The 27184-nt window shown below is 45.2% G+C and overlaps 3 protein-coding genes across 8 annotated transcripts in view; 2 read left to right on the top strand and 1 right to left on the bottom strand.

Moving 5' to 3' along the window:
- Nucleotides 1-10335, top strand: part of LOC133409484 (bone morphogenetic protein receptor type-1A-like) — a 36608-nt gene extending 26273 nt beyond the window's left edge. For 2 of the 3 annotated variants that reach the window (XM_061689547.1, XM_061689548.1), the window contains exons 4-12: nucleotides 2263-2425; nucleotides 2758-2860; nucleotides 2924-3171; nucleotides 4379-4514; nucleotides 4644-4836; nucleotides 6291-6588; nucleotides 6660-6835; nucleotides 8542-8672; nucleotides 8763-10335. In XM_061689547.1, the coding sequence (XP_061545531.1) occupies nucleotides 2263-2425; nucleotides 2758-2860; nucleotides 2924-3171; nucleotides 4379-4514; nucleotides 4644-4836; nucleotides 6291-6588; nucleotides 6660-6835; nucleotides 8542-8672; nucleotides 8763-8888 (1574 nt within the window). In that variant the 3' untranslated portion in view covers nucleotides 8889-10335. The remainder of the gene's footprint in view (nucleotides 1-2262; nucleotides 2426-2757; nucleotides 2861-2923; nucleotides 3172-4378; nucleotides 4515-4643; nucleotides 4837-6290; nucleotides 6589-6659; nucleotides 6836-8541; nucleotides 8673-8762) is intronic. The other variant, XM_061689549.1, reaches the window with a different exon arrangement.
- Nucleotides 10336-10739: 404 nt separating this feature from the next.
- rps27a (ribosomal protein S27a) lies at nucleotides 10740-13422 on the bottom strand. The gene is made up of 6 exons (XM_061689852.1): nucleotides 13382-13422; nucleotides 13219-13283; nucleotides 12890-12944; nucleotides 11859-11944; nucleotides 11017-11148; nucleotides 10740-10948 (listed from the first exon to the last, which is right to left on the bottom strand). The coding sequence occupies exons 2-6, from the start codon at nucleotides 13264-13266 to the stop codon at nucleotides 10799-10801; spliced, it is 471 nt and encodes a 156-aa protein (XP_061545836.1). The 5' UTR covers nucleotides 13267-13283; nucleotides 13382-13422; the 3' UTR covers nucleotides 10740-10798.
- Nucleotides 13423-19925: 6503 nt separating this feature from the next.
- LOC133409421 (reticulon-4-like) overlaps nucleotides 19926-27184 on the top strand; it is a 30293-nt gene continuing 23034 nt past the window's right edge. For 2 of the 4 annotated variants that reach the window (XM_061689383.1, XM_061689381.1), the window contains exon 1: nucleotides 19932-20617. In XM_061689383.1, coding sequence (XP_061545367.1) covers nucleotides 20152-20617 — 466 coding nt within the window. In that variant the 5' untranslated portion in view covers nucleotides 19932-20151. Of the gene's footprint in view, nucleotides 20618-27184 lie in introns of all 4 variants that reach the window. The other 2 variants (XM_061689379.1, XM_061689380.1) reach the window with 2 other exon arrangements.

Below are 27184 nucleotides of genomic sequence, written 5' to 3'. Positions count from 1 at the left end.
CACTTAAAGCCTCCGGTAGCAGCAATATATCCCACCGGGTTCTTGTGGGGCTTTTCCACGCCGCGACATCAAGGCGCTCTAAAGCGGCCACGCCGCCTGGAGCGTCACGCTGGCTGTCAAATTGGACTTTTGAGAGAATTTCAGCCCCTAACCTACCTCCTCCTTTCTGTGCATGTCAGGCGCACACTTACAGCCAACAACAAGGCGCTCTAAAATAGACGTGCCAGCGGACTAACCAAAGGAAAGATATATTTTCAGGGTGGAGGCATAGCTAGCAAGCTACAGGCGTGTCGCAATGGCGCCGCATAACTGCTGATGTAAACAAAGGCCATGAGGTTTTTATACCGAGGGGGAGGGGCGAGTCACGCTGGACACCAAAGTGCATCACGCGGCGCTTATTTAGCTACGCCCCGAAAAGATCAGGAAAACTGCGATCTCCGCATTTCAGCACTACATTATTTTTTTGCAAATTTTCAGCAATTATCTTCAAACAAACAAATCTCCAAATTCACTTTACAATGGAGCCCCGCATAGATGCTGTTCGGCACCCGCAGATTCAGCTATTTGCAGATTTTTTTTCCGATTTTGGTTTGACTTTATTTTTGTTTTTTCTTTGTTTGGAGAAGAACCAGTCCAAAACATTTATTGGTGGTTTATACGTGCTTATTGAAGAATTTTTAGAGTAAAAAAAAAAGAATGATATTTATTTTTTTTTGTGGGGGTCCACCGTCCAGAGTATTTCAAATGTAACATGACATCTACGCAGGAGTGGCGGACCGGGGGGTGTTTGGGCTCCAGCGACTGTTTCCTTGACGACCGGGGTAGTGTGTGCGCGTCGAGTCCAGACATGCCAGCGCACTTTAGTGTTGTTGCTGCGAGGAAGGCGGCCTGGAATGCGCCGCACAGAAAAAGAAGACGAAGAAGAAGAAAAGAGCAGATTAGAGGAATGAGATAACCGTGAAGGAGGAAAAGTGATAAGAAGCATCATGACGCTCCTCCCCTTTCTTTGTCTTTCTTTCTTTCTTCCACCCCCCACAAAACAACTTGAATGTTATTCTTCCCCCCCCCCCCCCCACTGAGATGTCAGTTGTCAGCTGGGAAAAGCTTCTTTGGAAATGGATTTCTAAGTAGCCCGAGCTGGGTCACATGTCCTGATGCTGATCGAGGAGGAACGCTTCACCTCCGGGACGACTCGCTGATAACAACAGCGTCACGTGACGATGTCGTCAAGCCGCACAATAAACAGGCAGAATTACGGCAGATAGAAAATAAACAAGCTTTCGAGGAGACGTATCGTCATATTTTAGGACCGAGATAGTTCTGAAGAAAATGTCAACTGCAAATCCCTTTGCAGTCATTCGGGAGTGGGGAATGATGAATGATTCCGAACGCAGTCGCCCCATGAGTGCGTTCAAACAAGGTGGCTCTGTATATACTGGATGTCGGTATTTGGACTGATAGGAGGAAAAAAAAGGCCAGGATAGGTTTTTTTGTTTTGGTTTTTTTTCCCCCATGTCGCCATCTGTGCATTGTTGGAATGTGAGTGCTAAATCAATACTTTGGGGGGGGGGGGATTGAGTCATTCCTTCAAGTATTAATATTAATGTATGCAGTTGCAATGCCTTGCTTTTAGTGAGTGAGGTTAGTACACAGTCATAACCATAAATGCAATTTGACTAATAATTGGCACAATCGTTTCTTTCGGAGTTTCGGTTTTCAGCCTTGATTTCACCATTTTCTCTCTTCTGTTTCTTCTGCCACCAATTTTCATTTTGCTGCATCCCAGTTTTGCGCCGCGAGCGCCAAACGCACCGCGTGACGAGCGGCTTCGCCCAATCGCGACGCACACTTTCTACGATTACCTACCACAACGCGTGCTCTGTTTATAGCATACCAAAACTATATGATGGATAAAATAACTTTTTTTGGTCCCTTAATACTTACAACAACGAAGCTATGAATTACAGGTAGAACATTTACTTGGTCCTTTAGTAGATGTTTGACTTTGCAACATAGAAACAATTGGTAAAAATTGGCAGTTATTTTTTTGTTTTCGGATTTTCATATTTTTATATATTTTTTTTAGTATGTTAAAAAAAATGGCCATTTTCTGCTGATTAGGAAAGAGCGAATATCAACTGATTAAATTAGCGGGACGATAAATAAGCAGCAGAATAGAAAATGGACGCACGGCTTCGACGTTGGCATTTGACCTCGGAGGATGGAATTGTCGTGCAGTTGTTGAACGTTTTGCGTTTGCAGCCGCGGGTCAGAACCCGGACCACGTCCTCCAGGGCACGGGCGTGAAGGCGGAGGTCAGGCGGCCCGGCGAGGACTCCACCGTCGCCCCCGAGGACGCCGCCCGTTTCCTCAGCTGCTACTGCTCCGGGCACTGTCCCGAAGACGCCGTCAACAACACCTGCCAGTAAGTTGCCTTGTGTTTGGATATTTGGAATTCAACGTGACTAAAACATGTTGGAACTAAGCGTTCAAATGTCCAAAATATTCTTAAAAATCTGCACGTGGAAGTCGACGCGAGTTCATGTTGGAGGAAAATGGTATCAGGAAAAATAAAGAAAATCCCAAAGGGGGAGAAAAAACTAAGCGCAAAACTTACTGTCATCTTATTTGCTTTTTGATAAAAGGGGAGACAAGCAATTCAAATTCCCAGATGTTATTTTAAGGCCGTATGACGCAGCCTCACTGGGAAGGTTTTTTTTTGGGGCACGTGAGGTGACGAGTGTCGTCGTTCCTCAGAACCAACGGTCAGTGTTTCGCCATCGTCGAGGAGGACGAGCACGGCGAGGCCCTCCTTACCTCGGGCTGCATGAAGTATGAAGGCTCGCACTTCCAGTGCAAGGTACGCACTCGCGCGCACGCGGTCAGGATGCGTGGAATGTGACGGTTTGCGTTCCACGGGCAGGACTCTCCCAAAGCTCAGACCAGGAGGACCATCGAGTGCTGCGGTACCGACTTCTGCAACCGAGATCTGCAGCCCACGCTGCCCCCGCAGGCTCCTTCAGGTAGCGTTTGTCGTGGCAGTTTCCGGCGGTGGGCTTCATCCCCCCCCGTCTTGTTTCCAGAAAGCAGCCCCCACTGGTTGGCCTTCCTCATCTCCATGACGGTGTGCTGCTGTACGCTCGTTTGTGTCACGGTCGTTTGCTACTACAGGTACGCCAAATACTCACTCGCCTCATCGACACACTCGATTTTTGGATGTATTACTATTGATAGTTAACAATGGTAGTTGGCAGAGGGAAAAAAATCAGATGGCCAATTAGTTTAAGACATCTATAATGAATTGAATAACCTTTTTTACCTTAAAGCTTACGGCAATGAAGATATGAATTACAGCCAGAATTTTTGACCGATTTCCAACACTTCTTCCTTTCGTATTTGTTTAACTTTAAGTAGACAAACGTCCGAAAGATTCAGGCCTTAAACGGAAGCAGGATATAAGCAACATAACGAGCGAAGGTACTGGCAAACCAATATTCATGCACGATACCCTTGAACGTTAAATCCCATTTTTGCCAGTTCGAAATGGGCTAATATCGGCCTGCCGATTGATCGGTTCCCTTACACCAAGGCTCGCCAGCGTGGTCCCCACGGGCACCGGCTTGCCCCAAGGACCTCATGCTTGTTCTAAAAATAGCTCACCCGTAATGGGACATTTGGATTTCCTTGGAATTTTGTACATGTGAACCTTTGCAAAGATTTATAGAAATCAAGTTTTGCATATTGATACTCATCCTACCTCATGTCTGTGTAGATTCTCCTGCCTTGCTAAATAACTGAAATCATGAACATGATCAGTGTCTTCAACGTAGATGAATATCATTGACATTATTAAGGAGATAATGAACAATAATAGGTATCGTAGTGGTAGCCCTTGGCATTGAACGGTATCCGTGTTTGCGGAAGGTTGCTGACCGCTGCCTTAAGCGGTCAGGAGTCCCGACTAGCGCGTTTCTTTGGAGGGAACTCTCCGAGCAAGAATACACTGGTGAACTTGAATACGATCAAAACAACGCGTTACTCATGATAACTCGTGCTCATTGGCCACAAAAAACAAACCGCAACTTTTGAAGCGAAAAGAAGTCGATTGAAAGCAAGTCTGTACTCCGTCCAATAGTTTTCACACAAACATGACGACAATTTCTCCTGTCACATCACCTTGACGAGAACGTGTTGTTGTTTTTTGCGTCTGTTTACGTGCATGTTTGTGTGTGTGGATGTATGTGTTGCTTTTGTTTTTTTTTTGCATGCGTGTACATGTTTGTGTTCCCGTGTATGTGTGTGTCTTTTGTGCGTTGTGTTTGTGATTTTTGTTTGGTGTGTGTGCTTTTCGTTGTTGTCCCTCTTTTGTGTGCGCAAGATACAAGTGGCAGAGCGAGCGTCAGCGTTACCACAAGGACGTGGAACAGGAAGTGTTCATCCCTGTCGGGGAGTCTCTCAAAGACCTCATCCACCAATCGCAGAGCAGCGGCAGCGGCGCCGGGCTCCCCCTGTTGGTACGAGCGTGACGCTGCATCACCGGCACACGTTAACCAACAAAGAGAGAGAGAGAGAGAGCAGTCTTCCCAATAGACTTGAATGAACCGTTTTGTGTGTGTTGCGTGTTGAACTTGAAACCACTAAAGGTTCAGCGGACCATCGCCAAGCAGATCCAGATGGTTCGCCAGATCGGTAAAGGTCGTTACGGCGAGGTGTGGCTGGGCCGATGGCGAGGCGAGAAGGTGGCCGTCAAAGTGTTCTTCACCCGAGAGGAGGCCAGCTGGTTCCGAGAGACCGAAATCTACCAGACCGTCCTCATGAGACACGACAACATCCTCGGTAGACGCCATCTCAAGATGCCGTGATTCATGGAGTCGCTTTTCCAATTGGAAAATTTAACGTTCTGTGAAAATGATTGTCAAACGTGTTTTCCATACTCCCGAGTCACAACAACTTGATTTTTGGTCAACTTTTCAGGCCCGCCTGCTTTATAAAAAGCGGCATAAAACAAATGTTCAAGATAACAATTTTCTTAAAAACAGTGGACCCTCGTACACTCGCTGTTGGGCATTCGCAGATTCACCGAGGAGGTGAAATGTGTTCCTCCTCTGTTAGCGAACCCCCCACCCGCTTATTTGTGCTATTTTTTTTCCCCCGTCCTCCACGACTTGTTTTATTTTTACCCAGACTCTCACTTTTTTGTTTTGTTTAGTTTTTTCCTGGGAAAAAGAAATCCTGACAGCACGGTGGACGAATGGTTAGCCCATCCGCCTCGCAGTTTGGAGGTTGCGGGTTTAAACCCGGCCTCGCCTGTGTGAAGTTTGCATGTTCTCCCCGTGCCTGCGCGGCTTTTCTCCGGGCACTTCGGTTTCCTCCCACATCCCAAAAACATGCGCAATAGGTTGATGGAAGCCTCTAAATTGTCCGTAGGTGTGAATGTGAGTGCCGATGCTTGTTTGTTTCTATGTGTCCTGCGATTGGCTGGCGACCGGTTCAGGGTGTACCCCGCCTCTCTCCCGAAAATCAGGGTTGCGTGTCTTGCCCGAGGACACATAGAAACAAACAAGCATTGGCACTCACAGACGTTCAACAAACCAATCACTCTTCAGTACACCAGCTCACTGAACCAATCACTCTTCAGTTCAGCAGTCCATTCGATTCACTTAAGTCCCTCCCCCGCCTGCACATTGGTCATTCGCCGAAGTGAGTGACAACGCTGGCGAATCGCAAATCACATAGCAGTACGTGTAATGAACTCCCGCCCCCCCGCCTGCACGCTGGCTGCTCATTGGTCATTCGTCGCAGATTCAGAAGTGAGTGACAGAACGCTTCGGCAGTTCCGTTTCCGCTCCCGGCCGACTCGCTGGCCTCGCGGCGAGACCAGAATTGGTTGCAGGGGCGGGGGGGGGCAACGGGCCAGGGCGGGCGCCGATCACAACACCCCCCTCGACAATCGTTTTTAATGGCGGAATAACTTGGAGGCCGCACCCCCTCAGTCCCCCTAACATGTACCAATTTTTCTGTGGCCTTTAAGTTGACTGTATAGCCCACTGCAGTATATAAAAAAGCCTATGTTGTGATTTGGGAAGTCTTCGATGACACGTACAATCTAAAAATCCGTTCGTAGCGAGCAGGGAGTGAGGGAATGATTCCGAACGTAGCGACTGCGCTCGGAATCATTCGTCATTCCCACTTCTGAATCGCTACATGGGGTTTTCAGCGGACACGTGTCGGGAACTATCCAGATCCACGATATGGAAATCCTTTTGACGTGGCTTGTCGTCGTTGTCCAGGCTTCATTGCGGCGGACATCAAGGGCACGGGCGCCTTCACGCAGCTCTTCCTCATCAGCGACTACCACGAGAACGGCTCGCTGTACGACTTCCTGAAGACGGCCACGCTGGACACGGCCACGCTCCTGCGCCTGGCGTACTCGGCCGCCTGCGGGCTGTGCCACCTGCACACCGAGATCTACGGCACGCAGGGCAAACCCTCCATCGCCCACCGCGACCTCAAGAGCAAGAACATCCTCATCAAGAAGAACGGCACCTGCTGCATCGCCGACCTCGGCCTCGCCGTCAAGTTCAACAGGTCGGGCTCGGGTTTTATTTGAGCGTACCGCCGCCGTCTCGTCTGACCCTCTCGCTGTCTCGTTACCGTAGCGACACCAACGAGGTGGACGTCCCCCTGAGTTCGCGGATGGGCACGCGGCGCTACATGGCCCCGGAAGTTCTGGACGAGAGCCTGAAGAAGAACCAGTTCCAGGCCTACCTCATGGCCGACATGTACAGCTACGGATTGGTCGTCTGGGAGATGGCGAGGCGCTGCGTCACCGGAGGTACGACGCGCTAATGTGCTAATGCGCTAACGCACAGCTATCAAACTCGAGGCTCGGGGGCATCGTTTTATGTGGCCCACGAAAGCAAATCATGTGCATCGACTCTTCCGTGATTCTTGCAAAAATATGTACAAAAATTGTTCTCATTATCATATCAAAACAAATAATTCAAAATTATGATGTTGAGACCCTAAAAAAAAATCGTTTAACTCTGCTAAGTCGCCCGCAAAAATTAGTTGACGCAAAAAATTCTGCCTCGAGGTAATTACAAATATTAATAATAGCATATTCGTGTCACCCGGAACCATCTGGCCACTGCATGTTTACTGCACGGACATTTGTTGCGCCAATGATAAACTTTCCCAAAAACGATCGAGGAGCGTCTGGAAGTGATGTTTATGACACTATTAGATGTGTAATATACATATAACATGAGCTGAATGGAAGTGAGCAGGGTTTTTTTTTAACCTGAAATTGGAATTGCTAGCGCCGGCACGATAACCGACTGGTTAGCCCTTTTGCCTCACAGTTTTGAGGACCGGGGTTCAAATCCCGGCCCCGCCTGTGTGGAGTTTGCGTGTTCTTCCCCGTGTGGCTGCGTGGCTTTTCTCCGGGCACTCCGCTTTCCTCACACATCCCAAAAACATGCACACTAGGTTCATTGAAAAAACTAAATTACCCGTAGGTGCGAATGGTTGTTTGTTTGTATGTGCCCTGCGATTGGCTGGCGACCGGTTCAGGGTGTACCGCGTCTCCCGCCCGAAGGTAGCTGGGATGGGCTCCAGCATCCCGCGACCCGCGTGAGGAGAAGCGGTAAAGAAAATGGATGGTAATTGCTAGCACGCTGATGCTAATAGCTAATGCTAAACATATAGCAAAGGCTGATTTTGTTGTCTCAAATTATTGTAGTTTATAGTATACACTCAGTACCAACATAGACGTCCAGCCCTCATAAATGAGAATAAAATACCTTAGTAATAAATAAATAAATGAGTACTCGGCCAATTATCTGTAGGATAATCAATTTGAGAAAAACTTGATGGTGACAGCCTTAATTGATATCACAAGCATTTATTTTTTCTTGCCAAAACCCCTTTTTCAGTAACTATAACGATATCCCTGACTTCTGATTTCAATTCATTTCTGATTTTTAATCCATTTGTTGTGCATTTGTAATAATATGAGGCGATTAAACATTTCTATGGTTTTACCGTCATAATGGCCCACTGAGGGAAAGTGTAACGAATGAAAATGAGCCTGACTAACGCTAAAAAAATTTCCCAAATCTGTGACTTGCTTTCATCAAAATACCGCAAGAATCAACAGGTGGACATATTTTTGCAGCATATTTCTTACCACGGTGAAATTGGCATGTGAATTGAATAAGATGATCATTTTAGATTTTGAATAGGAATTATTTGTGTAATGACTAATTGGAAATGAATGGGGATTTTGGGGGGAAAATGTGGAATTGTGCCAAATGTGAAAATATTTGGAATGAGAAAATGTTGAATCGGATGAAAAAAATGTTACTTAGTCACCGAAAAGGTGGCTAGAATAAAAAATAGGAATAACAAACATCTAAGTCACTTGAAAGTGGCTCTGGATCTTCACCCAGCCTAGCTACCAAGTTATGAGTGGAAAAAAAGCTGTTGCGGGTGCGTCATTTTGATCACGTCACACTATGTGCGTGCGTGTGTGCGTAGGTATGGTGGAAGAGTACCAGCTTCCGTATTACGACACGGTGCCGTCGGATCCGTCGTACGAGGACATGCTGGAGGTGGTGTGCGTCAAGGGGCAGCGCCCCACGGTGTCCAACAGATGGAACAGCGACGAGGTTAGATCACACTCGCCCTCGGCACCACCTTCTGGCCACAAGTTGCGCCTTTTAACGCTTCTTTTTTATTTTATTTGTTTGTATTTGTAGTGTCTGCGCGCCATGCTGAAACTGATGTGCGAGTGCTGGTCGGCCAGCCCCGCGTCGCGCCTCACCGTCCTGAGGGTGAAGAAGACGCTGGCCAAGATGGTCGAGTCGCAGGACATCAAAATCTGAAGCGCCAAAACACAACCAATCGAGACACTTTGGGAGAAAAGGAAAAACAAAAAGCGCAAGTCATCGCGCTCGTCCTTCTTCTCGTCTTCCTCCGGTGATGCTTTCCGTGAAAGCAACGCAGACCACTTCCTGTCCCGTTCAGCAACTTCCTGTCCGGTTCATCCACTTCCTGTTAGGTTTCGGAGGAAAAAAGAAAAAAAAAACAATTTGAATTTTGGATTTCCTCGTCGTGTTCGTCTTCTAAAATGTCTCGGCCGCAGGGAGGCGTAGACTGTCCGTCCTGTTCTTGTCGTCCGTTTGTTTATAAACAAGAGGCGGAGCTGCTGGCTGCCACAAGCAATCTCATTGATGGAGACAAACCTCAGTGGGTGGAGCTGATGAGACGGAAAGTGAATTTTCACATTTTATTTATAGCAAACGCAATGCTCATGTACGCAAACATGATGTGAAAGTAATTTTATACGTGATGCACGGCAATATGGAGGCAGCACCAACACTAACTTAGCATTAGCTCGCATGCTAGTTATTTGAAGCTGATAAGGCTAACAGTTAAACGTCAAGACCACAAACTAAGGTTGGGCAACATGGCCTGAAAAGAAAGTATCAGCTTTTTTTTTTTTCTTCCCACAAAAATCCAATTTACGATTTTAATGTAATATTTTTACATCATTCAACCCTACCCTAACCCTGTCTTCGCGGGAATTAAGTCGCTAGATGCTAATTATAGGTTGTCAAAACATATTAATTTTATAAACTAGTTCCTCTCTTTTTACAACCATGTTGTTATTGTAAGCAGTTTAACAAAATTAACAAAAATATATTTTTCTTGTTAAAAATTGTCCTGACAAATGAACTGTACTTAATCGTTAAAATCAATTAATGGCCCACCCGTCCCACAAAGCAAAGTTAACGTGCTAGCTGTCATCATTTTGTCCGGCAACGAGCGAATGGCTAACTTGTTTGTAGTTGCTAATGTATGCTAGTTTGGCTCCTCCCACTGAGCTTTCATACGTCCAGACTCTTGTAAATGTGTTTGTTTGTTGTTGTTTTTAACTTAAGACTTTCTACAGCAGGAACATCAACGTGAAGTTTGTCAGCTCGTCAAACGGGTCTCGTTGTGCCGAGCGTAGTGTAACTTAGCATAGAGAATATTTGGTTCAGGTTGATTTGCGAACCTTTGCATCCGCTTCTTTGTGCTAAGCTACACGAACTGTCTTTGCCGGATGTGTGATTGTTGTAAACTTTTGTGTCGTGCAAAGCAGGTGAACTGCTGAGTGATTTTTTATTTTATTTTTTTTCCCCCCCCTCTTCTAATATGCAAGAATCCTTGCAAGGCGTATAGAAATGTCATTTGTTCTTTTGTGCCTTATGAGTTTACCAAGGAAACAAAAAGTGTATACAGTCTGTCCAATGTAACAATTTTAAGTAAATAACCTTATTTTTAGTACTCAACAACTGGTTTGTTTTCAAAAAATCAGCTTGAATCATTTCTTCTGTGGTGAAAAAACTAGCAAATTCTCATTTTACACTGTGGAAAGTACTTTAAATTTAACTGAATAAATTTCAGGTTTTCCTAAAACACTAGTACAAATGCTCCCGCTCACAGCGCCTCCTGCTGGATTGTATGTAACTAAGCTAATTTAAGATTTTACATTAGGGACGAGTCAACTTTTGTTCAAAAGCCCACTAAAAGTAAAATCTGATAGGTGGGCCAGATCATAGTTTAATAAAAATGTTCCTCTGTAAGATTCAGCAGTTGTACCAGCACAAGTAATATATGCGCTAATAGTGTCAGTCGGCATTGGATTCGGTGAGCGGTCCCGTAGCCGACGACAAACGAGCGAGAGAAGGTTGAGGTCGAGAAACGTGTTTTTATTGAACAAATGTTTTAAACCGAACGGTCCATGCGACTACTTGTCCTCGGGCTTGTTGAAGCAGTAAGTGAGGCAACACTTTCCACAGTAATGGCGGTCGAAGTGGCTGGCCATGAACACGCCGGCGCCGCACTCGTCCGCCGGACACTCGCGCCGAAGACGGTGGATTTTGCCATTCTCGTCCACCTAGGAAGACAAAACGTCAGTCGGACGACCGTCGACGGCGCTCCGGTTTGCCGGCGTGTTGCCGTTACCTTGTAGTACTTGAGCACGGCCAGCTTGACCTTCTTCCTCTTGTGTTTGTTCTTCTTGGGGGTGGTGTAGGACTTCTTCTTCCTCTTCTTGGCACCGCCGCGCAGCCTCAACACCAAGTGGAGGGTCGACTCCTACAAACAAACAAAAATACTTATCACAACAAGAGGGTGGAACATTTCCATGAAATTTTATATATTCCTAATCAAACAATTTTAAAAATGACATATCGAGAAGCATTTACAAGTTCAACTTTTTCAATCATTCTACATAAATTGTATTACTTTAAATTTACTGATTAAAATAGCTACATTTGTATGTAAAAGTTTTTTTTTTTTTTTTTTTACTCAATACATTTTAATGAGGGGAAAAAGTGACTACATTAATGCACCAAATATAACAATGTAAATGAACTGGGAATGGAGATTAATTTAATAGAAAAATATTTCTATTTAAACAAATCAACATTGTCATAAACCTAGTCTCTTGTTGGGTGTGGGCAAGGAGAGCCATCTTGATCCCACTCAAGCTTGCTCTCAACACAAAACCCATTTAAAAAATAAAAAGGTGAGTAAAGGTATCAAACTTGCAGGAAATCTGCTTGCTTTACCACAGGCTACGCACAAATATTTGTCCAATCCAAATTATACTGCAGATCCCTATGAAGAGACAACCCTCAAGTCGGTAAATTCCTGGTTTACTCCAACGAGTTTCCAGATTTTTCAAATTCCTGCAATTTTAGAAAGTATCCTTTTGCCTACATACAGCAAAAAAATACTCTCTATTCAAGTCATCCCATGAGAGAAATCGATGGCAAACATTTTAAAGGCTCTTCTTCGGTCACCTTCTGGATGTTGTAGTCTGACAGAGTGCGTCCGTCTTCCAGCTGCTTGCCGGCGAAGATCAGCCTCTGCTGGTCAGGAGGGATTCCTGCATGCAAAAATCAAACAAACAAGGTAAGAGTACACAGGCACTGAAAGAATGAAATTACAAGACTGATTCTAGAACATGCTGACCACCTCTTTGGGCCAACAAGATACAAGCAGTGGTGGATAATAACATATTACATATATTTGTGTTACTGGAATGTAGTTCATGACAAATATCCCTTTACTTCAGAATCAGATCTTTCTTTGCCAAGTATGTCCAAAAAACAAGGAATTTGTCTCCGGTAGTTGGAGCCGCTCTAGTACGACAACAGACGGAGAAGACTTTTGAGACAAAGACATTGAGAAATCCGGTCAGTGAGCAATAAAGGGTGCCGAGACTTCAGGGAGTCTTTGCATTGCAGTTTCAAGTTTTCATGGGTCAACCTTTGTAATCATTTGCCCTCTGGCTTAATTTGTCACTGAATTATGTTGAGAATTTTGATATGCAACTATTTTTGCTTCTCTCCCTTAGAGAACGGGCGAGAAGCTCGGTCATCCGGGAGGATCTCAGAGTGGAGCCAGATGAGGCGGCCGGGGCATCTGATTCGGACGCCTCCCCGGTGAGGTGTTCCGGGCACGTCCCACTGGGAGGAGACCCCAGGGATGACCCAGGACACGCCGGAGAGACCATGTCCTTCGGCCGGCCCGGGAACGCATCGCGGAAGGGATGGATGAAGTGGCCGGGGAAAGGGAAGTCTGGGCGTCCCTGCTAAAGCTACCGGCCCCGCGACCCGACCTCGGATAGGTGGTAGAAAATGTTTCTTAAAACACCACCTTACCTTCAACGTACTGTACTGTGAGGCCAATATTGGCCCGATACGGACACCTGGGATCGGCCCTCGCCCACCCCCGTAACTACTTGTTCGTACGTTTACTTGCAGTACTACTACTTCTACCAGGGTGTCAGGTTAAGTCGGTCAATCGCGAAGAGTTGTAAGCAACTTACCCTCTTTGTCTTGGATTTTGGCCTTGACATTTTCGATGGTATCCGAAGGCTCAACCTGTTCAAGAGGACAACAGTCACACATGCGTCGCGTTTCAAGGCAGACAGAAAAACGTCCGTTTGGAGTGCGCTGCACGTGTTTACGCTGAGCTACTTTAGCTTTTAGCGTCAGGAAAGAAGCCACAAATCTCTCTCAACTCGACTGTGCCTCGCATTGAATTCACGTTGAGAGCTGCCCAACATTTCATGACGGAGTAGTGACACGTTGCGAGGGTTTCATGCATTACAGTTGCGTTCGCTCTTGGGGACTTAAAAGGGTGGACGTCGCTCACCTCGAGGGTTATAGTCTTCCCCGTGAGGGTTTTGACAAAAATCTGCATCCTGGCGCCCAATCCACCTGACGAGACAGCACAGCGACAGATTTGAATTGTTAAGTGGTGCAATTTGTGGCGATTATTGACTTAAATCGGGAGCGCCATGTTGCAAAGGTCTCACCTCAAATGGCGGACAGCAGAAAAGAGGGCCTTCATCGCCACACGCGGGGTTTCCTTACGCACTTTGCACGGGGTGGGTGCCCGCTGCGACGCCTGGTCAAAAAAAGTTACAAGTTTAAATAAATACCATATTTTTGTTGAATTTCTATTAATTTGAAAGTCTAATTTGATTTTGTAGAAGGTACTGTACACTCTAAAGGTAACTATAGCAACGCTGGCACGCGCAGTCGTCCTTGCAATAGATATGAACACTAAATGCGTCAGCGAGCTGTTAGAGCGAGCTAACCGACGTGTGTACGTGTTGGCCATGTTGGGAAGGTCGACGTTCCCATCAAAGGCAATGCATGAGACATTGAATTAAGTCGTAATTTGCTAATTTCACAGAATTAGAATCATCTTTATTTGCCAAGTATGTCAAAAACACACAAGGAATTTGTCTCCGGTAGTTGGAGCCGCTCTAATACGACAACAGACAGCCATTTGACAGAAATTAGACATAAAAACATAAAGCGCAGTACAGAGAGTCAGCAGTGAAAGCTTACCGCAAATGTGGTAATGCTGATATAATTTTGTATTTATTTATTTTGACACTTGTGCAAATGATGCAGAGTCCTCTAGCAATTTAGAGCAGCTTGAAATGACTAATAGAGCTAGCGATACTCTGGAAGAGTGACAATTGTGCACATGGTGCAGGTACTTCTCAAGCACATGAGTGGCCAGTATTGGTCAACAACAGATATGTGAGTAAAATGACGAGACTACTACAGTGAGTGCACGAATTGGAAGCATGTTAAAATTTAATTGTTAGTTAACTCTTTAAGAAGTTAATGGCAAGCGGGAAGAAGCTGTTTGAATGTTTGCTAGTTTTAGTTTGCGTCGTTCGATAGCGCCTAGTTGAAATGCAGTCCTACGGGGGGCACAAGCCAGTGTAAACTGAAGGCCGGTCCCAAGCCCTGATAAATGCAGAGGGTTGCGTCAGGAAGGACATCCCGCTTAAAACTTTGCCAAACAAATATGAGCGTTCATCCAAAGAATTCTATACCGGATCGGTCGTGGCCCGGCGCCGGTGGAAATTCAGCTACTGTGGGTCGAAGTCGAAGGAGAAGAAGAGGTGGAAAGCGGGTTCTTCGGCAGAAAGAGAAGAGGAAAGCAACCAAAGAGAAGGTTGATGGATGTCGTGAGGGAAGACATGAGGTCAGTTGGTGTTGGAGAGGAGGATGCAGGAGATAGGCTTACATGGAAAAGGACGACGCGCTGTGGCGAGCCCTAACGGGACGAGCCCAAAGGAAAAGAAGAAGGGAGCGCCTACCTGAGGGAAGGAGCGAGAAGAGGTGGCGGCCAGGATGTGGAGGCTCCGAGGCCAATTTTCATGAGCTATCTTTTTTTTGTCAACACCAACACGTGCACTTTCAATACATAAGGTTTTGAAAAAAAACTTTAATCTGCCTCTCTGTTACTCCTAGTACAAATTATATATATATATATATATATATATATATATATATATATATATATATACGCGATTTTTACGAACATGAAACAATACCGGAAGTGTCCAGCCGGGGACGTAATTTGACAAACAAATGGCAGGTGACCAGCAGGTGACGCCAGAATTCACACACCAACACTATTTATTTATTTATGTATTTATTTATTACGTTATGTATTTATTTGTTTGTTTGTCATATATTTACTTGAATCCACATTAAAAGTGACAATAACATGTCACTATTACCAAAAGAAATGTATTACTTAGCACCGGCGTTGGGCCAAAATTTGTTCAATTTCTTATTTTTTCAGAAATCGATACGACTGGTCAGTCTCCACGTGGGAATATGTTACTTTTGAGAAATTATTGACCAATGTAAAGTGCAGAAAATTGCTTGCTCTCTTTGATAATCTAATGTTAATGACTCAACAAACATGCCAGGTTTTTTTATTTAGTTTCCGGAAAAGTGACAGGTTTGGAAATGCTAGGTTTCCTCCCAACGCCAGTGGTGGAGCACTTTGTTACTTACGTGTATTTTGACATGTCAACCAAGCATTTAGTAGGTACAGTAGATGTATAAAAATTCAAAGATTAATTGATTCACGTTAGACCAGCATTATCAGGCAAATTGTTCTTTTAAAGACGATTCCAGTGACGTGTCATTTTTGCTGTGACCAATACTAGGAAAGTTATGAATCTTTAGACCTGGTGAAAATGCACCAATTTCTGGCCAATGTCTTAATGCAAAGACAGCAGGGGGAGAGGGGGCAAGATTTTAAGTGTGACCTTTTTGTTGAATCAAGGTTTTAAACTTTTAGAACATTCTTCATCTTAATCCTGATTGCAAAAGGCTTGTATCGTTGGAAAGCTCGCTAAAAACAGAAACAGACAGTATATAATAACGATGTTAAATATTTTTTATTCATCAATTCCAAAGTTAAATTAGAAAATTTGGGACTCAAAACATGCATCGAAAAAAAAAAGTCGAGAATGAACAAAAATACTGCATACATTGTTCAAATCCATAGTAAGGAATAAAGCAATAAATATAGCACAGTTAAGAGACAAAAATGAACTTACTCACCTTTGACATTTTTGAGGGGTGTTTGCCAACTATGAATTTGGAAAATGGTGTCTGACATTTGTAACGCATGTACATGGTCAATAGGGACATTTCAAAGTCAATGATATAACTAGGAAACGTGTTTTATGTCATCAGTAGTGGCGTATAGTGGTAAGGTAAATAACGCGCACGCAGTAAAAAAAAAAATAACATAAAAAAAAGAAAAGAAACGTGTGGTTAGATCGCTACTCAAGCGCTTCCAACAGCCGGCCAGCTGCAAATACGCACGTGGTAGCTACGTGTATTTTTTATTCACTTGAATCCACATTAAGAGGGGCAATAGAAATTCTCTCTCTATTACGTACAGTAGAATACTTGATGTGCGTATTACATGTGTGAAGCAACCAGCTAGCATATAATGGCCACAGCAATAAACTTGACAGCTAGGCACACGTGGCATTTAGCCAATGATCATTGTGTCGCATTTGATATCTAACCGCTCTGGCTAGGTACAAATTAGCAGCTGGATATAGTGTAGTATTTATCAGCAAATAAACACAGTTAGCATTTAACCAGTGAACATCATGTAGCATTTGTCATCAAACAGCCACGGTTAGCTAGGAACTGGCCGCCAAACACAAGGTAGCATTTAGCAGCGAATAGACATCGTTAGCATCTTGCCGATGAACATAGTGCAACATTTGGCAGCTAACAGGCATGTGTGTGATGAAAAATAAACAAAAACTACAGTTATGTGCTAAATGTTAGCCATGACACAGGAAAATGACGTAATGTGCTTTGTCATACTGCTGGTGCAGTGCTTTACTAATCAATAAATTGAATAAGACAAGTCATTGTGAGACAGCATAAATATCTTTTTTTTGGTGCACGTTTTTAAAAACATTTTTTATATACTTTTGTGCTGGATTTGTATACATTTGGATACTTTCCATTGAGAAAGTCAGTTAATGATGTGCTGCTTCGATGTTGTCGTATGATTTTTGCAGCATGAATTGGGTTTGCATGGCGGTGGAGAGTGGTCGCCGCATGGTAAACAAACCATCTTTTGTCAATCGTCTGTGGGGGCCGTGTTTGCGTTTCATGCGCTGTGAAGATGACACACAAAGACTTGTCTGTGTGTTGTGTGACTGACTCAGGATCAGAATCCTCTTCATTTGTCAACAATGTCAAAAATGTGTCTCCGGCGGTCGGAGCCGCTCTAGTAGACGTCAGCCAGCCATTTTGCCCCGCAAAAATACTTTTGTTCCATAAAAACACGCTACGGAGCGTCACTTAGCCTCGAGCAATTTGTTGGCAAGAGGGACGAAGCTGTTGGAATGTCTAGCTAGTTTTAATTTGGATTGATGGAACTAGTTTGGAGCCGGAAGATCTGGTGACCGGGGTGCGGAGGGTCGGTCCGAGAGGATTTTGCACGCCCTTGTCTTAGTTCTGGCAGCGAGCAAGTCCTCAAGGGTGGGTAGGGGGGTACCGACAATCCTTTCAGCACTTTTGATTGTCCGCTACAGTTTGTCTTTTTTTGTGGCAGCACCAAAGCGGACTGTGATGGAAGAACACGGGACCGATCAGATGACCGCTGTGTAGAAGTACCTCGACAGCTCCCGTGGGAGGCCGCGCGTCCTCAAAAGCCGCAGGAACGACATCCTCTGTTGGGCCTTTTTCAGGATGCACTTGATGATGTTCATTTTGGTAAATGCTTGACGAAGAACTGGCTACTTGCTAATGTGCTAAATGCTACACTACGTTAACAAAATGCTACACTATTGTCACCCGCTTCTTGCTAACTGTGTTTGTTGGCCGCTAAATGCTACACGATGTAAATGAGCTACTTGCTAATGTGTCTACGAGCTGCCAAACGCTACATTACCGTATGTCGCCATTTCCCTTTGTGTGTGTGTGTGTGTGTGTGTCATCCGGATGGCAAAAGAGCGATTTGGTGTGAAGTAAATAGTGTGCAGTGTCGCTAGGCGACCGGCGCTACCCGAGCAGCTGCCGTCATCGTCTGACTGCGTCCGGCCAGACTAAACATAACTTTGTGTGTCAGCCTGCAGCAACTGTCACACGCGCACAAACGCACGACGACACAAACACGTATACACTCAGGGCGAGGGCATCACAAACCATATTTAGTTTAAACAGTCACCTCCAAGTTGCATTTGCTCAGAGGCTAAGCTCATAAAGCAATTAAGTCAAACATCAAATCAATTTTCCCTCGTTGAAAGTCATACGCATTCCATTCACCCGCAAAACAATCTCGTTTGTTTTGTGTTTTCAATAAAGCAAAATAACAGGTTATTGTAGAAAGTAGAAAAGAACTTTTTCAAGTGTGATCTGACCAAGCACAGCAGCAAAAAGACCGAATTCTAAGATGAGTAAAAAAATAAAAATAATAATACTAATTCAAAGATGGAAAAAGAGTCACAACAGGTTTACAAGCATGTGTGGACAAGTTTTGACGGGGTACCGACGCAGGTCCAGATGACGTCGGGAAGTACCTGAACCGAGATTTTGGGTCGGAGTCGGGAAACAAAATCCAATGGCAGCCAGCTCTTTTTGGGTGAGCTTTCCAACTGCACGTACTGCGACGAAGATGTCAGGAAGTGCATCCAAAGTCAGGAAGTACTCCAGTCGCGATTTCGAGGATTTAGGCTTTCCGACGGTCCCACCTGCGCCCTTGAAGGACTTGGGGAATGTTTATGCTGGTTTTGGGGATCCCCAGATTGAAAAGAACAGAAGGCCTCGGCGGGACGACCCGACGCGTCGTCGGACAATATCGGGAACGATTCCGTCGGGGATCCGCGCATCGGAAGAACTTTTGAACGGACAAAAAGCCGCACAGAGAGGAACCCGAGCGCCGGCCAGAAATCTTCCGACGGGATCTATCGTCACGTTATTCCGAGCGGTCGTCGGCGCTTTCGGCCGAACGCGCTTCCGTGCTCGAAATAGATCAGGTCGGGATGACGTGTCGCTTTCGATTCCAAACTCAAGTCAAACTTTGCCGAGTCCAATGGTGCCATTTGTGTTTCTTTCCAAAAGAAGAAATCCAGAGCAAGCTTCTGTGCAATGCACGGCACCTTTATACCCACTTAACACATCGATGTCCTCAATAATCATCTATCTACGTACGAATTGGTGTCAAGGAAGTATGTTCAAGTGATATACTGGTCCAAAAATTGTCCAAAATCTTTGTCTGTCAGGGAGGAGCTAAGTTAAGTTTAGACAGGGTTGTGAGCACAAATGAGGAAGTCTTGGCCGCACGTGTATTATTTTGCTTTGCTGAGTGGCTATTAAAAAGCTAACAAACGATGAACATCTCCTTATTGATGACAATTGATATTGACTACAGGGTGCGAATTTGAATTTAAAAAAAAAATCAGATTATGTGTAAAGGGATTTATATTTTTTAATCAAATGCTGCAAGATGAATTTGAAGCGATATTAAAGTGTTTTGGATCATAATGTGTGTTATATTTACAGTTTCAACTTTTAATGTAGGCAATTATCAACAAAACTCGACGGACGTCAATCACCTGCGTTTTTTTTTTTTTTTTTGCGGCAGTGCTCCGTTCTGATTGGCCACTGATGAGGGGCGTTCACTGTACATGTCGGAAAAGACACTCATGTTGAGACATTTTATCTCACGTGATGTCTTCCGCATCTGTGTAATGATTGATTATTGTTTATGCATTCGTGGTTGAATGCAATCTGCATTTATTGTCATCGAATGTAAATCTTGCTTTACTTCCGGACATATGGAGTCTTTGGCGTGCGTTTCCTTTGTTGTAAACGGAGCTGCCACGTCCTCGCGGTGCGCGGTCACCTCGGCACGTTGTTGTGTAACTTGTTAGCTCAAACTTCTCCATTTACTAGAGAGCCGCCCCCCGATGGGCGGGGCCGGCAGCGGGCCGCCGCGATTGGTCAGCCCGCATGCCAATAACGCGGTGTCGGAGGCGGATTGGTCGGACCGAGTCCTGCTCTTCGCCTTTCCGACTTGGCGCTGCCGGTCCAGGCTCGGGGTTCTACCGTCCGCCTCGTGTGCCGCACTCGTCCCAACTTTGTCGGCGTCCGCGGAACACTCGACCGGCGGGAGCTTCCGGTTCGCCCTCACGGTTCCTCCCGTGTCAAAAGTGGACTTTAATTTTGCGTCGAGGCGAGCGCCGCTCAAACTTGAGTCTCGTTCACTGGAGTTGGACAAAGAAAGATGGCAGACAACGAGGAGCAGCAAGTGTCGTCCAGCGGCGACGACGTCCACCACTACCGGCCCGAGCCCGAGCCGGAGCCCGAACCCGAGCCCTACACCGCCCTGCCCAAGCAGGACCTCTTCAGCCTGGACGACATCGTGGACTTAGTCGGCGGAGCCCAGGACGCCCTGGAGCGGCACATGGCTGAAGATGAGGAGCCACACCAATTCACGGAACCCCCCGAGGGGCGGCAGCCGGTACCGCTGCCCCAAGTGAGGGAGGGGGGAGGGGAAGAAGAGGAGGGGGAGGAGGAGGAGGAGGAGGAGGAGCAGCAGCAGGAGCAGCAGCTCATCCCAGACTCCACCGGCACCGCCAACGTCCCCCGCACCCCTTCGCCCCCCGCGGAGCCACAGGTTTGCCCGGAGAGCGACGCCCTCCTCCCGCAGCCACCGGCCGACACGCAGCGAGCAGCGGCTCCGGCATCTTGTGAGTATCCGCGCCACGAGTCCCCACCGGGGGCGCGTCTTTGCGTAGGTCCAAGCGCCGTGTGAGAAATTCTTCTTCTTATTTGTTTTCCGATCCGCGCGACAACAATGATGGCCGCTCGCTCGCACGCTGAGCCTCACACGCCCCGCCGGAGCTCAGCCGTCACCGCGCTATCTGGCCTCGCTGTTCGCCGGCGGCTAATCGGCGGCTCGTCGTGCTCGTTTTTGGGCGACGTCGGTGAATGGCGGCGCGTGGGCCCGCGGCCGCTGGCTCCGATGCGATGCGGCCCACCTGTTCCGTTGTGCTGCATCATCGTCTTGTTTTGGGCCCATCGGCTGATTTTCACACGCAAATCGACGTGATTTGTTGCACCGCTTGGCGTGAACTTCACGCGTGATTCTTGAACGTCAGTGAGGACGTGTTTGTTTTTTTATGGGGTTGTTTTTGATCCGTTGAGCAGCGTCCATCTGCTCCTCGGCCCCGCCCGCCGGTTCCTTTAGCGGACAAAAGCAACGGCTCCTGTGTTCTGCGACATAAACGCTCAAAGCGGTTACAAATCTCGAACCGTAAACACTCAAAACACGGCCGATCAACCTCAGAGAAGTTGACGTGCTGGCCCGTCCTTCCCAGGGAGCTTGTTGACGTTTGTCCGCTAAAAGCGGGAGCTTATTGTTGTTTGTTCACACATGTGCTAGTTGTCATCACATCGTTCCGTTCTCGTGACGGACGTCGACGCTTTCGAGTGATTTTGGGCGGGCCGGAGCGGAGCGGCTGTCCGATAATGGAAGCCCCGGCCAGTCAGATGAGTCGCAACAAAGGAATCTGCCAGGCGTCGCCACCCGGTTTTCCTCCCAGCATCTCCGCCCCGACGCCAGCTCGAGCCGACCCGGCGACGGCCGAGCTGCGTTTAGCTCTTTTCCCGGAAGCCGCTGGTGAGATAAGCGTCGGCATCCCCGGGCGGAACGAATGGACGTCTCGACGCCAGTCGCCGTTAAGCACGGAGATGACGCAGACGGGCGCGGAAGAAAAGCGGCCGGCCTGCGGGGCGAGCGAGGCGGGGGGTCAGGGCGGGGCCGCCCGACGGACCGAACCGCAAAATACGCGGAGAGAATGATCGGAGCGTCATTTCTTCTTCCGAGCGACGGTCGAAGTCTTCTCGTTTTCACACGAGCCGTCAAGGAGGGGACGAAGGCGAGACACCGATTTCGCACGTTCACGGGTTCGGAGTAGAGCTGCCACACGTTATCGAGTCTTCAACTATTTTCATCATCGATTGATCGTTCAGAGACCTTCTTTCATTTAGAATTGTCCAAATCCTCTGATTTCAGTCTCTCGCTAGTAAATATTCTCCGACTTCTGTCGTCCTTCGTGAAAGCAGAGATTGTTTGTATTTAATCAAAAGAGGACATTTGCAAGCATCTGTGTTTACGTCAGAAAACAATGATCAACATTTTCCCTTATTTTGGGACATGTTACGGACCAAACTAGTAACGCAATCATAATTTATGGAGCTTCATCTGGTGCCAAAATTACTATTTGTAGCTATAGTAGAATAACATGGAGTTGAAGATGAAGCAGCCTGAGAAGGGGAACTCAAAACTAGTCGTATATGTGTAATGTACATATCAAATGTGCCCTGCGATTGCCTGGCGACCGGTTCAGGGTGCACCCCGCCTCTCGCCGGAAGATTGCTGGGATAGGCTCCAGCACGCCCGCGACCCGTGTGACAGAAGATGAATGAATGAATATACATATAAAGTGATTTATGAGTGAGCTGAATGGTAGTTAGGTTTTTAAAAAATTTTTTTTTTTTTTTTTTTTTATGTACTTCCCGAGGTGGTAGAAGACCTTGTACATATTCTAAAAGCAACCCATAAATCCTCGAGAGGAGCGGGAGCGGGGGAGGAGCCTTCGGTTGTGCGCTTCTGGCCTCCCCGACGCTCCTTCGTCCGATCCGACGACTCCCGCCTCGTTTGTCGTGAGACGCTTTGAATGGCGGCAGGTCTGATTGACCTACATGCTGCTTCTGGGTCACCCACATCCATCAGAGCGTCAGGTGGATTACTGGACTGTTTGTTGTCTTGGTGTCCTGGTCACAGATGAGCGCAGATAAGCGCTCCGAGCTCTTTTGGTTACTGTGCTGACACACAGCAGCTGACAGACAGACGGTCCGGCAAATGTGACCAGACCGCCCGGCCTCCGGGTCCAACTTTTAGCGCTGTCGTGGCCTGCGGAATGCTGACTCATAATGTGTTGAGTCATTGTGGAGTTTGTGGTGGAGAGGATGACGTCGACGTAAAAAATACGGCTGCGTATATGTGTGTATTTAGATAATCTCCGTAAAGAATATGGTGAAGAGGTTAATTTAAGTAGTTTAATTCAAAAAGCAATACTCGTATACCGGACAGCCATTGAAACACATTGAAAAAGACGTTTTAAAAGACTGGTCCCTACATAATTTCTCCCTTAAAAAATACGATACGGCTCGGAAGCAGGTAACAAAAACGTTATGTAGCACTAAAGGTTGTACGTAAACATGCCGCCTTTCTGTCGAATCACGCTCTAAAGTTTTGGTGTGGGTGAAGTAATTTCATTCAAAATAAAGTAATTTAATTACAGTAAGTTAGCACCCATTATTTCTGTCATGTTGTAATGTCAGTTTGACCTGACTGATTAGAACACACGATCTGACGAGAGCAGTGATTTCCAACCTTGATGGAGCCAAGGAACAGATTTTACAATTGAAAAATCTCACGGCACACCAACGAACAAAAATGTCACAAAAAGTGGATTCATTAATTGCTGCATGTACTTCCTGCCATCTAATCAAAGACCATTCATTTGTTCTGGCTGTCATTATGCCTCACTGGCTGAAATAGATGAACAAAGATAATTTTTTGGAGCGATTAAATACACAAGTATATACAGTAAATGAACAGGTCATTTAAATAGACACATTCCTCCATCTTGTTATCGTTTTTTTAAACTGGGTGATCGGCCCCAAAAATCCTGATCATGTGAAGCCTAATTAATAGCTATGCTAGCTACGCATGAGATGATCGGTCCTTCTTGAAATCTGTTATTGATGTGAATGAACATGCTGTAATGATACGACATAACTCGTTTGGCCAAGTTTTCGTCATGCCTCGAGTGAATTGTAAATATTCGTCATTTAGCGTAGCGATCAACAGACCAGAAGAGGCGGCGTGGGATCAGTTCTTAAAACCGGAAGTACGTGACACAACCCCGGATGAATACAGCGACACCGAACGTCAAAATATATTTGATTGACAGTGAAGGGCTTGTCTTCAGCCGACCAACCACAGTCTTGCCGTTTGAGGACGGACCTTATTTTTCATGATTTCAGAGGCATAAAAAACAACAATGATGTTATCGCTTTTTGTGATAGTTTTGGGGAAAATATATCGTCTTAAAAAATTATCGTTACAAAAAAAGTTTATATATATATATATACATACACACACACACACACATTTATATATGTGTGTATGTATGTGTATATATATATATATATATATATATATATATATATATATCATGACAGGCTTAGTGGTGATGTACTGTAATTTCTCGTGTATAATGCGCGCCCCCCCCCCCCAAAAAAAATTGTCACAAGTCAATAGTGTGCATTATACATAGGTATAGAGGCAAATGGAAAAAAAAAAAAAACTTCACATTTTGTAAGTGTATGCTGCCCTCTAGTGGTTATGAAAAACGCTTTCATTCCAAAATGCCAGTCCCACCAAGAGGTTATAAAAAGGTGTACACTTTCATTGTAATATGCCACCGTCACCAACTGGTTATAAAAAAGGTGTAGCCTACACTTTCATTCCAATATGACAGGGGGTACGGTACGTATGACTGCATATATGTACAGTTGTGCTCATAAATTTACATAACCTGACAGAGTTTGTGAAATATTTATTTATTTATTTATTTTTTAAATATGACTGAACAACAACCATCATTAATTTCTTTATGGTTATGTTTTGTTTCATGATAATGCTTGACTGTTTAATTTATAAACCATTGAAATAAAATTAAATGTGTTTCCCCTGGCCCTTCACGTTTTCTTTAAAGAATTGTACCCATCTTACAAATTTTGCCTGGGTAATCAAACATATGAGCGCAACTGTGTGTTCTCTCATTTACTAAATAAAAGTAGGGCTGTGAATTTTATAATAAGAGCAGGTAAATAAAAAAAAAAAAAAAGTGTGTGTTCAAATAAAGTGCTTAACTTCAGAATAATTATTTGAAAAAAACTAACAAAATACAGATAATAGTTCGTTTTGATCATATGAGTAGAAGCAAAATCATGCATTGTAAAAATGCATTTTACATAGGTAGAAGGGTTTCCCAGAATTTTGAGGTCAACTATGGCGGTACGTATTATACATGGGTGCGCATTATACACAATAAATTACGGTATTCTGTCGACGTTTGAATGTTTTTGCTGTGTTAGCATTGGTGCGCTAGTCAGAAGATAAGTTTTGTTGTCAAATGTTCAATCCTAGGTGGTCTCCGTCGCTGGAAGCTAAATGTAGACCGCAGAGGTAACCCAACATTCAACTAGATCAATCATCTGTGATTGGCAACCGATGAGACACATGATTGATTGTGATCACTGCACTTTGATTTGATGAAAATAATCTGAGCACATGTTGATTGTTTTATTGGTGAGTACAAATGTCTAAATGAACCTGATTTAAGGTGCCACGCCCTATTTGACGCTGTTCTTTCCTTGATCGCCATTTACACGTCCTGCCTTTTTTTCCCCCCAAAGTCCTGAGGGACTTTCAGCTGTTATGCGACGCTCCCACTTGACTCACTTGTTTGCACAAAGGGACTTTTGACTTTGCATAGTCCGTACATTAACGCTACCGACTCAGTGGCTCTGGGGTCATGTATAAATCTGCTTGTGAAAAAAAGAAATTATTTTTATGTTTTCACGTCATCTTCACTTTGAATGATGTATCTACCACCAGATCATTCAAAGTCGTTCTGCTGCTTGTCTCATTGTGATTATTTTAGTGTTGCGTCAATGCTTGTTTTTGGATGACCAATTGAATTTTTGTTTGTGCTGCAGTTTCATGTAATTTAAGGGAAAAAAACAACTTTTGGGAATTTTTAATGTAAAAAAATAAATAAATAAATAAATGTAATAATCACAAGCCGATATCCATCATATGAGTGCTTATAACTGTTTTCTGCTATACAATGTCATGTCCTCAAACACAGTGTTCATAACAGGGCAGTCACATTGTCTATTTTGGTCATGCGAGCATAGTTTTTGTGCCCAAACATTCTGTACTCTCTTGAAATAGCTTCATTTCTATGTTATTTTTCTGAAAGGAAAAGGAATCTTATTTTATACCCCTTTCCCATTTTACAAAGCTCACGAAAAATTGCCAGTATGTTCTTCCATGTGAAAATGTAAGTTTTTGAAAATTCAGCTCCTGACGCTTGTTAGTTTGACTGATCATCATGAAATTTGGTAGACATGTCTATCATTATGCGGCACGGTGGACGACTGGTTAGCACATCTGCCTCACAGTTCTGAGGACCGGGGTTCAAATCCGGCCTCGCCTGTGTGGAGTTTGCATGTTCTCCCTGTGCCTGCGTGGGTTTTCTCCGGGTACTTTGCTTTCCTCCCACATCCCAAAAACATGCGTGGTAGGTTGATTGAAGACTCTAAATTGCCCGTGGGTGTGAATGTGAGTGCGAATGGCTGTTTGTTTATATGTGTCCTGTGATTGGCTGGTGACCAGTTCAGGGTGTACCCCGCCTCCTGCCCGCAGTTAGCTGGGATAAGCTCCAGCACGCCCGCGACCTTAGTTAGGATAAGCGGTAGAGAAAATTGATGGTATGTCTATCATTAATAGATAGTCTCGAGAGGTTACGCCCAGTTTCTGTCAGTTTGGTTTGACGTGCCCATTTGAGTGTCCTGTCCATTTCAAGGGGTCCCTCAATTACTAACTAATTACCCAAAAGATTTTGGCCGATTGCTACAAAATCTTGAACCGGACGCTGCTAAATTGTAAGGAATTTTAGTTTTCACCTTTGTATATTGGAGGAGCGTGGCAACGGAGTATGATGATTTACCATAAAACATGAAATTGCAAAAGTAAGAGCTCATAAAGTTTTTAAAAATCCAGCCCCCGAAACCAGTTTCACTTAGCATCGTTACATTTGGTAGACCTGTCTAGAACAACAAAAAAATCTCAAGAAGCCATGCCCAAAAAGACACAGGAAGGTTGCCATTTTTGTGCATTTTAGGGTCATGTTGGCCATTTCCCGGGGTGCTTCAAAGACAAATTGCACGAGATTTTGTCCGATTGTTACCAAATTTGAACCATGTGTACGAAACAGAAGGGCAACACGAAATTGAAATTTGAGTTTGCATTTTCCTCATTGCATGTTGGCGCAGCATGGCTACTGTGCTTGATGACCCAGCTCAGCAAGGTCAGATGTTGACCAAACGTCTTGTGATGAAGGGGATTTTATGGCTGCGGGCAGCTTTAATAACGGAATTGTTGTTCCCTGGAC

Source organism: Phycodurus eques, chromosome 11 (assembly GCF_024500275.1).
Source record: "Phycodurus eques isolate BA_2022a chromosome 11, UOR_Pequ_1.1, whole genome shotgun sequence".
Taxonomy (NCBI): Eukaryota; Metazoa; Chordata; class Actinopteri; order Syngnathiformes; family Syngnathidae; genus Phycodurus; species Phycodurus eques.
The sequence above is the reverse complement of the archived record's forward strand: the minus strand, read 5'-3'. Positions and strand labels throughout refer to the sequence as shown.